Genomic DNA, 13,832 nt, shown 5'->3' with positions numbered 1-13,832 from the left:
CTTGTCCTTGTGAAGCCAGCTGGTGCGCGTGTGTATGAGCATGCGCACACGCCCACATCCAGATGTGCCCTCCTAATCAGATCAAAGATGACCCCCCCCGACTGCCCTCAGTGTTTCAGCCCACCCCGATGGGCTTGCTCTACTCCCCAGGCCCCTTTGCCATGATAGCCCTCCTGCTGTGTGACTTTGGACAGGCATCTTGGCCTCTCTGTTTCTCTTTATGGAAAATTGGGGCTAAAGTGACACTTTTGCCATCTCTGCCACAGGATGCTGTGGACATCTGTGAACTTGTGAGAGGGAAAGTTACTAGGACTTTGCAGAGGAAACTGGTGTCACAGACTCACCACCATACTCCCACCCCTCCTTCATTGGTCTTCAGTGTGGCTGCCAAGAGGGCCAGTTGAGGCTTTAAGCGGATGCCCAGTCTACCCCTCGGGAGAGATTTCCAGCTCTGTGCCTAGCCGTTAGGGGCTCCACATCATATCCAAAATGACTTTATTCGACAGATATTTACCGAGCACGAGCTATGTACCAGGCATCCATGTAAGTCCTAGAACTCGGCAGTGAACGAGACGACCGGGAAGGCAGACACTTGAAAGATGACAGGTCTCCCACATGCTCCCTGCCTTTTGTCCCCATGGCTCTTTATAGTCTGCCCCTCAGTTTAGGTCTGTCTGTGCTCCCCTGGGATGTGTGTATTTGGAGCTCTGGAGAACCGATGTTGTGTTCCTGTCAGGGAATTGTTTCAGAAAGCTCATGACCTTGAGCCGTCCCATTCCTGGTGATGTTAATGTTGACCACTCGGTTAAGGTGGTGCCTGCCAGGTTTCTGTATAGAAAGTTATATACAATTTTATGTATTTTGCATATATAGTATGGAAAATTTTAAAGTTAATAAATAATATGGGGTTCATGAGGAGATACTTAGAGGCTGCCATGGTGAAATAGAGCTGTCTCTTCTCCCTCACTTATGATCTATATTACTATGGGCCCATGCACCCCTATTTTAACTCCAGGGGTTACAGTTGGTTAATTAAAGTTTATTGTGATGCTTCAGTTGTGCCCATTTTGGCCAGTGGGAACCTGCTCAAGCTAGCTCCTGTGTCTTTTTGATGTGTCCCCAGCATTCTTGGAGCACGTCCTTACTTTCTGGCACAACGAGAGTTCCAGGCTTGTTGTACTTGCCTTGCTCCTGGAGTCAGCCATTTGGCTAAGGAGCTCTGGTTCATTTCAATGCAGAACACTGTTTGGAAGCCAAGACCTGGGCCCCGATAATCAGATGCACTGCTGGATCCTGGACTGACATAGGGCATTATTGAGGCAATTAGCAAAATGGAAATAGGGTCAGAGGATTAGATGGCAGTAACGCATCGGTGTTCATTTCCTGATTTTGATGGTTGTATTGTGGTTACGTAAGGGAATGTTCTTGTTTTCCTGAAATATACACGGGATATTAAGGGGTAATTTATTCATTGTGAATAAAAAAAATAAAATGAATGAGAGAGAGAGAGAGAGAGAGAGAGAGAGAGAGCGAGAGCGAGCGCGCATGCGCATACGCATCTGAGCCTGAGAGAGATGGAGTATGGATGAAGGGACAGTAAGAGGAGAGGTGTGGAGGTGGAAATGAGTTGGGAGTGTCTGAAGAGCAGCAGGAAGTGAAGGCATGCCGGTGGCAAGAGTGCTTTGCACAGGTGCTGGGGCCGGGGGAGAGGGCGGTGGCCCAGCTGGGTAGAGCCTTCAAGTGGGGCGAGGTCTCTGGAGCTTCCAGCAAGGGCTTGGGGCTTCTGATCAGTGGCCTTAAGCTCTTACTTTTCTCCAGAAACCATGCAAAGTGCTTTAGGCCCGCGCCTCGCATCCTCTCTACAGTACACCCCTGAGGTGGATCTTGGTATCATATCCGCGTTTCAGGTAAAGCACGAACAGCACATAGCTACTAAGTAGCAGAAGGAGGCCTGGCAGCTGCTCTGTTAAGTGTGACCCCAAGATAGAGACCCAAGAAACGGGGCGAGTTGAGCGCTGTCAGCATTGGTGGGACATTGCTTTGTAGGGGGCATTTGGCATCATGGGCCAGGAGTGTTGGGGGAAGTGCACACTCCGTGACCTGATGGGATTCTTCTGAGCTTTGGCCTTAATCATAATAAATGACGTGAGCTGTTTCTGTGTCCAGGTCACCATTTGAGGACTCCACATGTGTTAGCTCATTTACTCCTCACAACACCCCCGGTGGAATGGAAACTGAGGCACGGAGGGGTTAAGCAGCTTGCTCAAGGTTCATAACGGGTAAATGACAGTAGGTGTTTAAACTTAAATAATCAGAGAAATGTGTAGTGGTGGTTCTCCAGGGATGGGCACAGAAACCACACTGTGTACAGTAACAAAGTAACATAAATAATAAATAAGGCTAAAATGCAATGGTGGATACACAGCGGAACACTACTGATCTGATGTTTTGAATCTAAATTTAGCGGCATGGAATGATGTTAATGATACAGTAATTTTAAAATTTAAATTTTAGTGTGTAGAGGGTGCTGCTGTTTTGGTAAATAAAATTCATATTTATCTCCCTATATTTATAGCAATGAATCCGAAAGAATAAATACTAATATGTAAATAGGTTATTGCTTTTTGGGCCTTATGATTTTGGGGGGATTTGAATTATTTTCTTTTTAGGCGTCTGTACCTTCTTATTTTTATTCCCCAGTCATGTCTTGTGGGATGTCGTTAACACAATAGGGGCAGTGCACGATTCCGTTGATATAAACTCTAAAACAGTCAGCGTCATCTATGGCAGGGATCCCCAACCCGCAGGCTGTGGACCAGTACTGGTCCAGTCTGTGGCCTGTTAGGAACCGGGCCGCACCACAGGAGGTGAGCAGTTGGGGGAAGAGGGTGAGCATGCCAAGCTTCTTCTGTATTTGCAGCCGCTCCCCAGTGCTAGCATCACCGCCTCAGCTCCACCTCAGATCATCAGGCATTAGATTCTCATAAGAGCACCAGTCCCCAGTGCCAAAAAGGTTGGGGACCTCTGATCTGTGGGGTTAGAAGTCAGGGCAGAGGGATAATAACTGAGGGAAACAATAATGCTGTGTAACAAGCACAGAACCTCGGGGCTGCACTAGAGACACTTACTTAGCTTGAGTTTGAATTTGTGGGGCTCAGTCACCTAGGCTTGGCTGATCGTGGGGGCTCACTTGTGCATCTGAGGTCAGCTATGAGCCCTGCTGATGTTGTGTGAGTTCACTTGCATGACAGGGGTGTGGCTGCTTGTTGCTTAATGCAGGATTCTGCATGTCACTGTCCTCTAAAAGGCTAGCCCAAGCATGTTTTCAAGGCAGTGGTCATGTCAAAGCGGGCCTCTGCATGCCTCACTTTGGCTAATAGTCTGTTGGCCATGGTAGTCACATGGCGAGCCCAGAGTCCACGGTTGGAGAAAATGCCCTCCCCAGAATGGTGGTGGTGGGGGTGCTGCAGGGTTACGTGGACACAGGAGGAGTGAAGAACTGGGGCCATTACTGTAGTCAGTCTAATACACTCACCAGCATCATTGCTTGGATATGCCTGCATGTATTTAACCAGCTCTGTAAGGCTGCACAGTTAGACTAGCATTTCCAAACTATATTTCAAAGAATTGTAAATCTTTCAAGGGTTTTGACATGCACACATATAAGAACGGAGGTTGGGTATGGAAATAAATTTGATAAGCGTTGAGTTAAATGAAGAAAAATAAATTTCCTTACTGCAGGACTTATTAGAGCCTTTACATGCACTGTGCATTATGAACTTCCAAAAGTCTGAGGGGTTGCTCAAACTTAGCAGGCCATGGGATTTTTTTTTCAAGAAGCCTCTCTTTGTTCAGGTTCTTGTGGCTCTCACTCTGGGCTTTGAGCATCTGGATTGGGTTTTGTGCTTATAAACAGAGCTCTAATGAACACGGAGGGCTCGGCTCATTGCTGGCAGAAACACAGATGGCTGGGGTTGGGCGACAGTTGTGTTTAGAGTAAGGTGGGTTCTGAAGACTACACTCAGGATGATGGGGATGATGGGGACCACAAGTCGTCACTAACCTGGCTAACTTTCTCTCAGCAGGTGCCTTAGGATCTCCCAATGGGGTGGCTTGGCTGTGGGCTCATGTTCCCTGTGAGCTGCCTGATCCTAGTGTGGGTGGCAGGCTCTGGTAAGTCACCACCTCTCATTCATTCATTCAGCAAACATTTATTGACTATTTACTTGCCAGCCCTCTGAATAATCAGCGAATAAAACAAAGATCCATGGCCTTAAAGAGACTGCATTGTAATGTGATGAGACAGCCAATGACAAATGGTCCTAATTATAAGTAAATTCTAAAGAAGGTGATGGAGAAAGAGAATACAGAACAGAATAGGAGGATTGGGAAAGCTGGATGGAGTAGAGGATTGCAATTTAAAATATGTGCTCGAGGAAGTCCTCATCGAGTGGCAGACGACCGAGCAAAGACTTGGAGGAAGTGGGAGCCATGCAGGTATCTGGGGGTGGAGGATCTCGGGAGGCCCGGGCCGAGAGCCTGCTTGGAACATTGGAGGAACTGAAGGAGGCTGGTGTGGTGCAGGCTGTGAGCAGGAGGAGGGAAAAGATGAAGTCAGCGGGGTGACAGGGTGACCAAGTGAAAACGGAACTTGCAGGGTTTGAGCAAAGAAGAGACATGACCTGTTACATTAAGGACTCCTTCTGTTGTAAGTACAGAGTTGGAAGCCGGGAAGCCAGAGAGGAGATGCTCAGTAAGCTGAGTGGCTTGGCCTAGCAGAGGAGATGAGAGGGGTTGGCCTCTGGATCTGTCTGGGAGGTAGATTTGAAGACAGATTGGAATTGAGGTGAGAGAGAGAGGTGTCAAGGATGACTCAGATTTCTAACCTGAGCTGCCAGTAAGGACAATGGTTGTCATTTCTGAGATGCATAGGAATCAGGAGTTGGTTTTGGAGATAAGTTTGAGGTATTTATTAGATATCTAAGACTCTCCTTAATGTAGTAAGTCTTTTATCCAGTGAACAAATGCAAATTGATGGTGGTGGTGATGGGGCTGGTGCTGGGCACCGGAGTAAGATGGTGCCTGCTGGTCAGGTGCTGGGTGGTCTGGAGCTAGGGGGATGGAGCTCAAATGATTTGGCAAACCCAATAAATATCCTGCCAAGTTTAAATGCTGACTGGCTGGAAGAAGTACCCCAACTTCTCATCCCGCCCTTCTATATTGGCCGAACCCAACGGGAAGGCAGAGAACGAGGGCGTCTGTGTGACAAGACCTTAGGGATCAGCCTCTGAGTGCAGAGAATAGATGGGGGTGGGAGCAGGCCCCAGGATAACAGCGCCTCCCCTCTCACACTGCTGTAGGGCAGTTGCCCGTTGGCAGGGTAGCACTCCTTAGCCTGTCACATATTTTCCCTTTGATTCGGCCAAGGGCAAGTAGTTGAACTGCATAAATGTGCACTTGACGTATCCCCTCTGATGGACGCTGCACCCCAGCTTCAACAATCACCCCAGTGCGACTTGGGAAGCTGCAGGGGCCCTGGTTCTGGCCCAACTCTGTGAAGACGGGCACATGGCTGTGCCCGGGACTGTGGTTTCCTTGTTTTGTGATGGGCTCCTTGGTCCTGTTCGGGCTGGTTTCCCACTTTTCCTGGGGATGCCTGTCCCTCTTGCTTGTTGGGCTTTGGCCGCTCAGAGCATTTCTATGTCTCTCCAGGGAGCGTTAAGGTCCTGCATCAGCCTACCTGCTCCTCCGACTACATCAGCACCTCCACCTGTGAGTGGAAGATGGACGGCCCCACCAACTGCAGCGCCGAGCTCCGTCTGTCCTATCAACTGTCCGATGATCTGCACTCTGAGTAAGACTGTGTGAGAGCGTGGAGGTTGGCGAGGTGGGCCCTGCGAGTTTGCCTGGTCTGGGTGGTGCCCCAGAGTGTATGGAGCTTAATGTGGTCCACTGTGGCTTCCTGGGCATGGGGTTACAGGAGGAGTGTGAGTAATACACAGTGAGTGTGTCACGATGCTCCAAGTGCACCGTGGTATGTGGGTGTGGGTAGAGTATTGGACTAGACTGGTCGTTCTTAAACATTTTAGTCTCAGGACTCTTTATCATGCTTAAAAATTAAAAAAGCTTTTGTCTAAGTAGCTTGTAGCTATCTATATTTACCATATTAGGAATTAAAACAGAAAATTTGAAGCTCAACAGCACACGTGCCCACATTCAACAGGCCATCACAGCAATGACATCGTCACACATCATGTAACCTCTGGAAAACCATACTCTATGCTTGTGAGAGAGAGAGAGTGAAATGGCAAACAACGTCTTAGTATGATTATGAAAATAATTTGACCTAGTGGACCCTTGGTCCACACTTTGAGACTCAACAGGCTAGACCGTTGCCTGGGGGTACAGTGTTAGCAGTAGAATTCACCATGGAACGTAGGATACATTGATCCCTGTAGTTCACTGGAATAATCCATGTACATGGGGTACTGTTACATACAGGTGGTGCCCAGAACACGATCAGATACACAAGGCACGCAGTTCTAGGCCTCACTGGAATATACAGCACACGGGAATGTAGGGTACACTGACAGAGGTGATATTCCACCATATACTAAGGAGGATGGGCTGTGCTTCTGTATGTGATACATGCATCTAGACCAGAGACCACAAACTGTGGCCCATGAGCCACGTTGGGCCCACCGCCTGTTCCTGTAAATAAAGTTTTATTGGCATAAAGCCATGCCCATCCACTTACATATTGTATTTGGCTAGCTGCTTTTGTGCTATGTCAGCAGAGTTGTGTATTTGGGACAGAAATAGCATAACCCTCAAAGCCCCAAATATTTACTTTCTAGCCCTTTACAGAAAAGGGCTCTCCCCTGGCCTAGCTCTTGAGATGCGGGGTTGACTGTTTTTGGTGGCACATTAGGATTATTCCGTGGTACACAGGGAGTGTGCCAATAGGGAGCATTCCAGGGCATGCCACAGGCTTCTGGACACCGGGATAAGCTGTGCCCCCAGAGGTGTGCTGGGACATACGCATATCTTGTTACAAATTCTTTAATGCCACGGGTTCTTCCCTTTCACTGGCTTTTAAGAATGAGCCAGGTCCTGGGACCAAGGCTGCGGCAAGGGGCATATAGAGTCTATGGTGGGTGTGGTGAGGGCCTGTGGCTGGCAGGGAAGGCAGTCTGAGTCCTTGTCCCTACCATACCCTGGGCGGCCAGCTCCCAAGTCTCCAGATGTGGTCCTGGAGGCAGGACGACCAGGAAACTGGAAGAGTATGTGGTTCCTTGAGGCATGTCTGGGGGACACCTGTGGGTCATAAGACCCGCCTAACGCAGCACTGTGTCTGCAGAAACCAAACGTGTGTCACCGAGAACAGGGCAAGCGCCGTGTGTGTGTGTGACATGCTGATGGAAGATGTGGTCTTTTCGGACACCTATAAGCTGGACCTGTGGGCTGGGAAGCAGCTGCTGTGGAGTGGCTCCTTTAAGCCCAGTGAGCATGGTGAGTGGGACGGGGCTGCTGGTGTTCGCACAGCCAGCTGGGCTCTGGGGCCGGAGGGGCAGGCTCTGTTTGGGAGGAGTCCCAAGTAGCCTCGTACCTTTTCCCAAACTTGATGGGGTTCTTGCCCCTTTCTGGGTCTCAGTCCTTCCATCTTTGAAATGGGGTTGGGTTCAGCAGTACATCAGGCCCCCTTCAACTCAGATATTTCAAACCCCTGAATTTAAGTGCCCCAATTGGGGTGTCGAGTTCAGCCATGTTTGATGGGAGACATGCTTGCTGCAGATCAAAGACTTAACCAGGGAACCATCCTTGCTGCCTCTGTGGACTGCTCAGCTGCACTTCTTCAGACAGTCTAGACTTTGGAAGGCCGACCTTATCCTGGTACACCCAGAGTCCCCGCAGGCATTCCCCATGAGCCGACTGGGGTGTAATGACAGGAGTTTAAAACACCGTTTATTGCTGTGTGACCTTGGGCAAGTCACATTACCTCTCTGAGCCTCAGTTTCCATAAGAGAGTTATTATCCCCTTTTTTCAATTGAATAAACTGTAGTACAGAGAAGGCAAGTAACCTGCCTATGGTCACACAGTTGCTAAACAGCAGAGGTTGTCTGTCACGGGTCTCTCACAGAGCTCGCAGCCTTCACCACTCCATCAGCAGTTTCTGAAGGGCTTACTCTTCCTGCTGGTCATCGGGGGGTTATGGAAATTGACCCATGAACACACTCATGAATTAAAATAATTCTTACATGTATATATTGATTTTAATGCATTTTCTATACTTGTGATCTCAGTGATATGATTGCTTGAAAAGAGACTGATTTTTTAAACACATAAATCAAAAAAAGAAGCAAAATACTCTGTGAGTAATATAGTACACAGATGTGGCCCAGAGTGTGAAGGACAAAAGTGAAACAGCCGAAGTTTGGCTTACTTTGTCTTATACATTTTGCATTCATTGTAGAAAGGTAGTTAATAACCCCTAGCGCTAAGTAGAATTGTAGCAACATTAGAATGAGTATTATGATTCTCGGTATGAGTCTGACTCTACGTGGTATGTTACAAATGTGTACGGAGGTGATGTTGACTAAAAATCTCAAGGGCCCATGATCTGCGGGCCAGAAAAGCCCTCACCAGATTCTGCTTCTCTGCAGTGAAACCCAGAGCCCCTGAAAACCTCACAGTTCACAGCGACGTCTCCCACATGTGGCAGCTGACTTGGAGCAACCCATACCCTTCTGACAGTTTCCTGTACTCCAAACTCTTCTACCTGGTCAACATTTCAAATGAGGATGACCCCACAGAGGTGAGTGGGCACTGCAGAGGTTCTGCACCACCTCTTGGGACTCAGACGGGTGGAGACCCAGGCCCTAGGGTGCGAGATGGGGAGGATGGCTAGGCCAACAGCAACCCTGGGGACCTAGAGTTCCAGCTTCTGCCCTGGTTATGTGCTGGGCCGGTCCCTTCACCCGTTGGGCCCCGATGCTCAGTGTACAGTGAAGGGAAGTTATTTCCGGGCCCTGCTCCTCATCTGTAAAGGAAGGCTCTGGGCCATGTCTGTTTCCCAGAGGCCAGGACATTGGGATTTTTGGTGGTACCTCAGCAACACAGTTACATGACTGAGCCGCACAGTGAGACAGTCACTGTGAGTCAGCTCCCTCCCAGCCCTGACCGGTCTAGGAGCTGCAAGATTTACTAATTCTTCTTTTTGACAGAGAGAGGAGGCTGTAGTCTTAGAGCTTTCCTCCAGAAAGTTCAGCCACTATTAATGCTGCCGCTAGGTTCTCACTGCATTTACTTTTATGTGACAGTTGTGGCATCTGATACTTGCTTTTCAATCATAGCTATGATAACAGGTTCCTTTTTAAATAAGTTTATTGACATTTTTAAAAGGGAGAGCTGATTTATAGGAAACTATCAAGTAACTAATAGCAGGAGCTGTACACAATGATGGCTTGGCCCCCCTCTATTTTAGTTGCAGGTGAGGGTGGAGGTCACTTCCTGCCACCCATGTTTTCCCCTCAAACATTCCCATCGGAAGGACATCTGAACACCATGGGCCTCGGTGTCCCACAGAACTGAGTTCCAGTACCTGCCCTGCCACTTGTCTGCTGTTTGATCTTGAGTATGTTGCTTAACCTCCTTGTGCTTCAGCTTCCTCATCTGTAACATGGGAATAACGAGATTACCACCCCCTAGGGCTGTTGTAAGCAAGAACTGTGTGATATAGACAAGCTCCCATGCTTGGCACTAAGAATGTCATAAACATCGTCTTTCTTTTCTCCTGAGTGCCATCGGCCTTAGAAATCCCCGTCTGCCTTGTCCTCCCACGCCTTGGTCTGTAACTCACTCGGTCATAGCTGTCGAGGGCTTGCGCTGAGCCATGCCTCGTTTCCTGGACTCAGGCTGGCCTGGGCTCGGCTGCCAGGGCGCAGGCCCCCAGACACATGAAGCTTTCATGTCAGCTTCTTGTTGCTGCTGCTTCTCTTCCTGGCCAGGCCAGGGAGGTGGTGGGTACTGATTTACGCCTCTCCGGTGTGGTTTCTCCCTTGGCCCTGGGCCAGGATGTGGCGTAGGAGCAGGAATGGGGCACACATGGCCTGAAGCTCAGAGAGCAGTTGGGGAAAGGGAGGTTGCACAAATGCCAAGGAAGGGGGCAGGTTCAGCTTTGTCCATTAGTCTTCCCCGTGCAAAGCTCAGTTCAGAGTATAGCCTGGAGGAGAGAGAAGGGTGTGACCTAAAGGGTCCAAAGAAATGTATTTATTTGCTTATCGTGGCTGGACCCAGGTTCTAGGAATCTATCCACCTCTTGGCCTGGTCTTAGTCTGCGTTGGTTTCGCTTTTAGGCATCCTCTTCCCTTCTATAGCGGCCAACACGCCCACTAGCGGCTCCAGGCCTACGACCAAAAGCTGCAATGGGAGAAGTTTTTCTCCCCAGATAGTCCCAATAAAAGTCCTGGGGCCAGTGCTCCATTGCTTGGCTTGGATAGCAGTCCAGTTGCCACTGGAGTGCCGGTCTCTGAACTTGTCACAGGCTGTGGGCAGGAGAGAGGGTGCTGGTGAGTCACAGCCCCACCTCTGGAGCTGCAGGTGGGGTCAGTTCCACCCAAGCCGGATGGGCCGAGAATGAGGAAGGGGTGGCTTACCACAGGAGACTCTGGGGAAGGGGAAGCTGGAACTGGGCTGGCTGAAATGCAGCCAGGGTTAGGACCTGGCACCAGACTCCAGCCAGTGGATAGAATTGGTCGCTGTGCCTTGACAATGGCTGAGTGGTCATATAGGTGCTCAGGGCTGCCCCAGGCCTCAAAATTGAGGTCCGGCTTGGTTGTGGGGGCGGGGAGGGGGTGTGGGGGGTGGGGGGGCAGAGGCCACTGAGATACCCACCCCCCCATGTCTTTCTTCCCAAGGTCAAAGCTGGGCCTGAAGACGTCCCCTCATTAGTATTGGCCAGAGCTGGTCATACTCTCTAACCAGTCTCGGGCTGTGAATAGGATGGCCACAATTTGTTTGGACCAATGAAGATTAACCCTGGAGCTGGAGACAGAGGCTTACCTGCCCTGAGCCTTGGGTACTTGACCCCAGTGGCATAGATGCTGGATGGGTGTCCAGCTGTGTTTGCTACCGTATTGCAGGCACCAGCTGTGGCTCATACTGGGTGGGATCAATTCCAAGAAGATATTAAAGCTTGCCATGGGATTTTGGGAACGTAGCTACTCTTGGTCCCGGATGATTTCTGGACAAGGTTCCATAATGGAGGTAGAGTTTTGGCCTATTTGTCCTTGAAGGGCGAATAGGAATTTTCCAGATAGGGAAGGAAGTCTAGGGTAGGCCAGACAGAGGGAACTCCATGAGCAGAGGCTTGGCGGTATTCAGACGCTTGGGGATGAAGGAGTGTGTGCGGTAAAAAGGCAGAAAATGAGGCCGCAAGTCTGTTCAGGGTCATGAAAGCCATGCTCACAATCGCCATGGTTACCATTTCTTGTGTACCTACTATGTGCCACACACAACATACATTATCATGAATGGTTGGGAAAACCCCGTAGGTGGGAAGGTATTCGTCTCTCCATTTTAGATGAGGAAACCGAGACCTGGAGAGGTAGCATGACTTGCCCAGGATTCCACAGCTGGAAGGGCGGAGCTGAGATTTGAACCCAGGATTTGAACTCCAGAGTCTGTGCCGTTTTTTCTCCTCGGGATTTTTCTCTCAGAGGTGGTCTCCTGAACACCTGGCCTTTTTGTTTAAAACAAACCAACCTGAGTAGTTCCCCGGAAGCTCTGATTCCTCTTTTGTTTCTTAGTAAAACATTTCCCAACCCTCACTCCTCCCCAGGATATTATGTTCCTTTGGTGAACTGGATCCATCTGTTGCTTCCAGCTTACACATATTTAGAAAGAAAGGAAGAGTGCCCTCCTCTCCCAGCCCTGGTCTCCTCCTGCAGCTCCCATCCCATCCTCGGCTCCACTGGAAAGCTCCAGCTGCCGGCCAGTTTCTCCAGCAACCTGTTGGGGCTTTGCCAACCCCCCACCTCCACCCCTGCTTGCTTCACACCAGATCATTTTCCCCCACACGCTTCCAACCCACAAGCAGAAGCAGAGCTGCCAGCAGCCCAGAAGGGGCCGCAGGGGCCTGAGGAGGAGGGAGAGCTGCAAGGGGGTGGGCCCCGCAGGGAGAAGCCCAGGCAGAGGGTTTGAGCCACTCCCTTGCTGTCAGAATTGATCTCGAATGTGGATTTTATTTTATTTTTTTAAAGTTTTTTTTTTTTTTTAATTAATAAAAGTAATATTTACATGAAGTAAAAAATTCAAATGGTAGGAAAGGACTTAGAATGGAAACGTGTTTTTCGTCTGACTGCAACCTCCAGTTCCTCTTCCAGAGGTGGACCACTGTTCCCATCTCTTGCCGAGAGAGAAGGGAGGCCAGGCTGGAGTGGGCAGAGGGCCTGGAGCGGGCAGAGGGCCTGGAGGCCTGCCTGTCCTTCTAGAGTTTACACCTGTGCAAACAAACATTTGTGTTCATTCATCACCATGTTTGTTTTCCATTGCTACATTACTAATGTCACCACAAACATAGCTTCTTTAAACAGCACACATTTATTGTGCCATAATTTCTGGGGGTCAGGAATCTGGGCATGGCTCTGCTGGTCCCCCGCAGTGATCAAGGAGTCTGCCAGGGCTGTGGTTTCTGAGGTTGTGTTGAAGTTGACCGGGGAAGGATCACTTCCCAGACCTTGTGATGTTGGCAGCATTCAGTATCTTGTGGCCTGAGAGCCTCAAGTTCTTGCTGTCCCTTGGCAGGAGGCCACCCTCCGTTCCTTCCCTCGTGGCTTTCTCAAAGCCAGAAAGGGAGAATGAGTGGGTGTCTTAGCCAGTAGGGGTTACAGTCTTACATGATATAATCGCATGTGTAGTTCCTACATACCCATCACTTTTGCTGCATTCTGTCAGTTAGAAACAAGTCACAAGTCTTGCCCACACTCCAGAAAAAGGGAATCACATAGGGGTATGACATAATGTGGGGGTCCTGGGGCCTCTCAGAGTCGGTCTGCCACCATCACTATGCCTTCCCTCCACCTCCATTTTTTAACACAAAAGGCAGCAGACAGCACATACCAATCATCATCTTACCTTTTCCACTTAGCAGCAGATTCTAGAAGTCCCCTCTCAGTGGGCGCTAGGCTGGGTGGGCTGAGATTCGAGGCTAATAAGTTTGGGCTTGACTGTGGAGGCTCTAGAGAGCGCTTGAAGGAGAGAGAAGGACACAGCGACTATGCTTCAGAAAGATTACTCTCGTGTTCCCTGCACGCCAGGCCCTATCCTAAGTGCTTACCTGTACTAACCCGTTTAATCCTCACAGCAACCCTGAGAGGGAGTTTATCATTGCCATTTTGCAGAAGAGGACATCAAGGTCCAGAGAACTTATGTTATTTACCTAAGGTCACACAGCCAAAAAGGAACCCTTACACTCAATTTATAGATGAAGAAAGCAACACTCAGAGAGGTTAACCGTCGCCTTGGTAATGTCAACTGGCTAACCAGTTGGGGGTTAGGAGGGTAGGGTGAGGGCCAGCCAGTTCCCTGACCCATCTCACTTGACTCTAGTCACAGTTATGGAGGTGGTAAACAAAGGTTTGAATTGGGGAAATAACCAAATACCCAGGATGGTGACTCTTAAACACTGTGAGGTCAGCTAAGGACGGCAGCCAAAGTGGCAGCTGGCAGTGCCCTGACCCCCAGCTGGTGCACTAACATCTTCTTTTCTTCCATCAGTTCATAATCTTTAATGTGACCTACGTGGAACCCACCCTTCGCTTCTCAGCCAGGA

The 13,832-nt window shown here is 49.5% G+C and overlaps 1 protein-coding gene across 1 annotated transcript in view; it reads left to right on the top strand.

The window, feature by feature from the left end:
* Positions 1-13,832, top strand: part of IL4R (interleukin 4 receptor) — a 40,122-nt gene that overhangs the window by 15,742 nt on the left and 10,548 nt on the right. The window contains exons 2-6 of the mRNA XM_011376977.2: positions 4,086-4,173; positions 5,713-5,854; positions 7,361-7,512; positions 8,665-8,816; positions 13,778-13,825. Coding sequence (XP_011375279.1) covers positions 4,104-4,173; positions 5,713-5,854; positions 7,361-7,512; positions 8,665-8,816; positions 13,778-13,825 — 564 coding nt within the window. The 5' untranslated portion in view covers positions 4,086-4,103. The remainder of the gene's footprint in view (positions 1-4,085; positions 4,174-5,712; positions 5,855-7,360; positions 7,513-8,664; positions 8,817-13,777; positions 13,826-13,832) is intronic.

This window comes from Pteropus vampyrus, unplaced genomic scaffold (genome assembly GCF_000151845.1).
Source record: "Pteropus vampyrus isolate Shadow unplaced genomic scaffold, Pvam_2.0 Scaffold303, whole genome shotgun sequence".
Taxonomy (NCBI): domain Eukaryota; kingdom Metazoa; phylum Chordata; class Mammalia; order Chiroptera; family Pteropodidae; genus Pteropus; species Pteropus vampyrus.
Note: the sequence above shows the minus strand (reverse complement) of the source record. Positions and strands in the feature narration are given on the sequence as shown.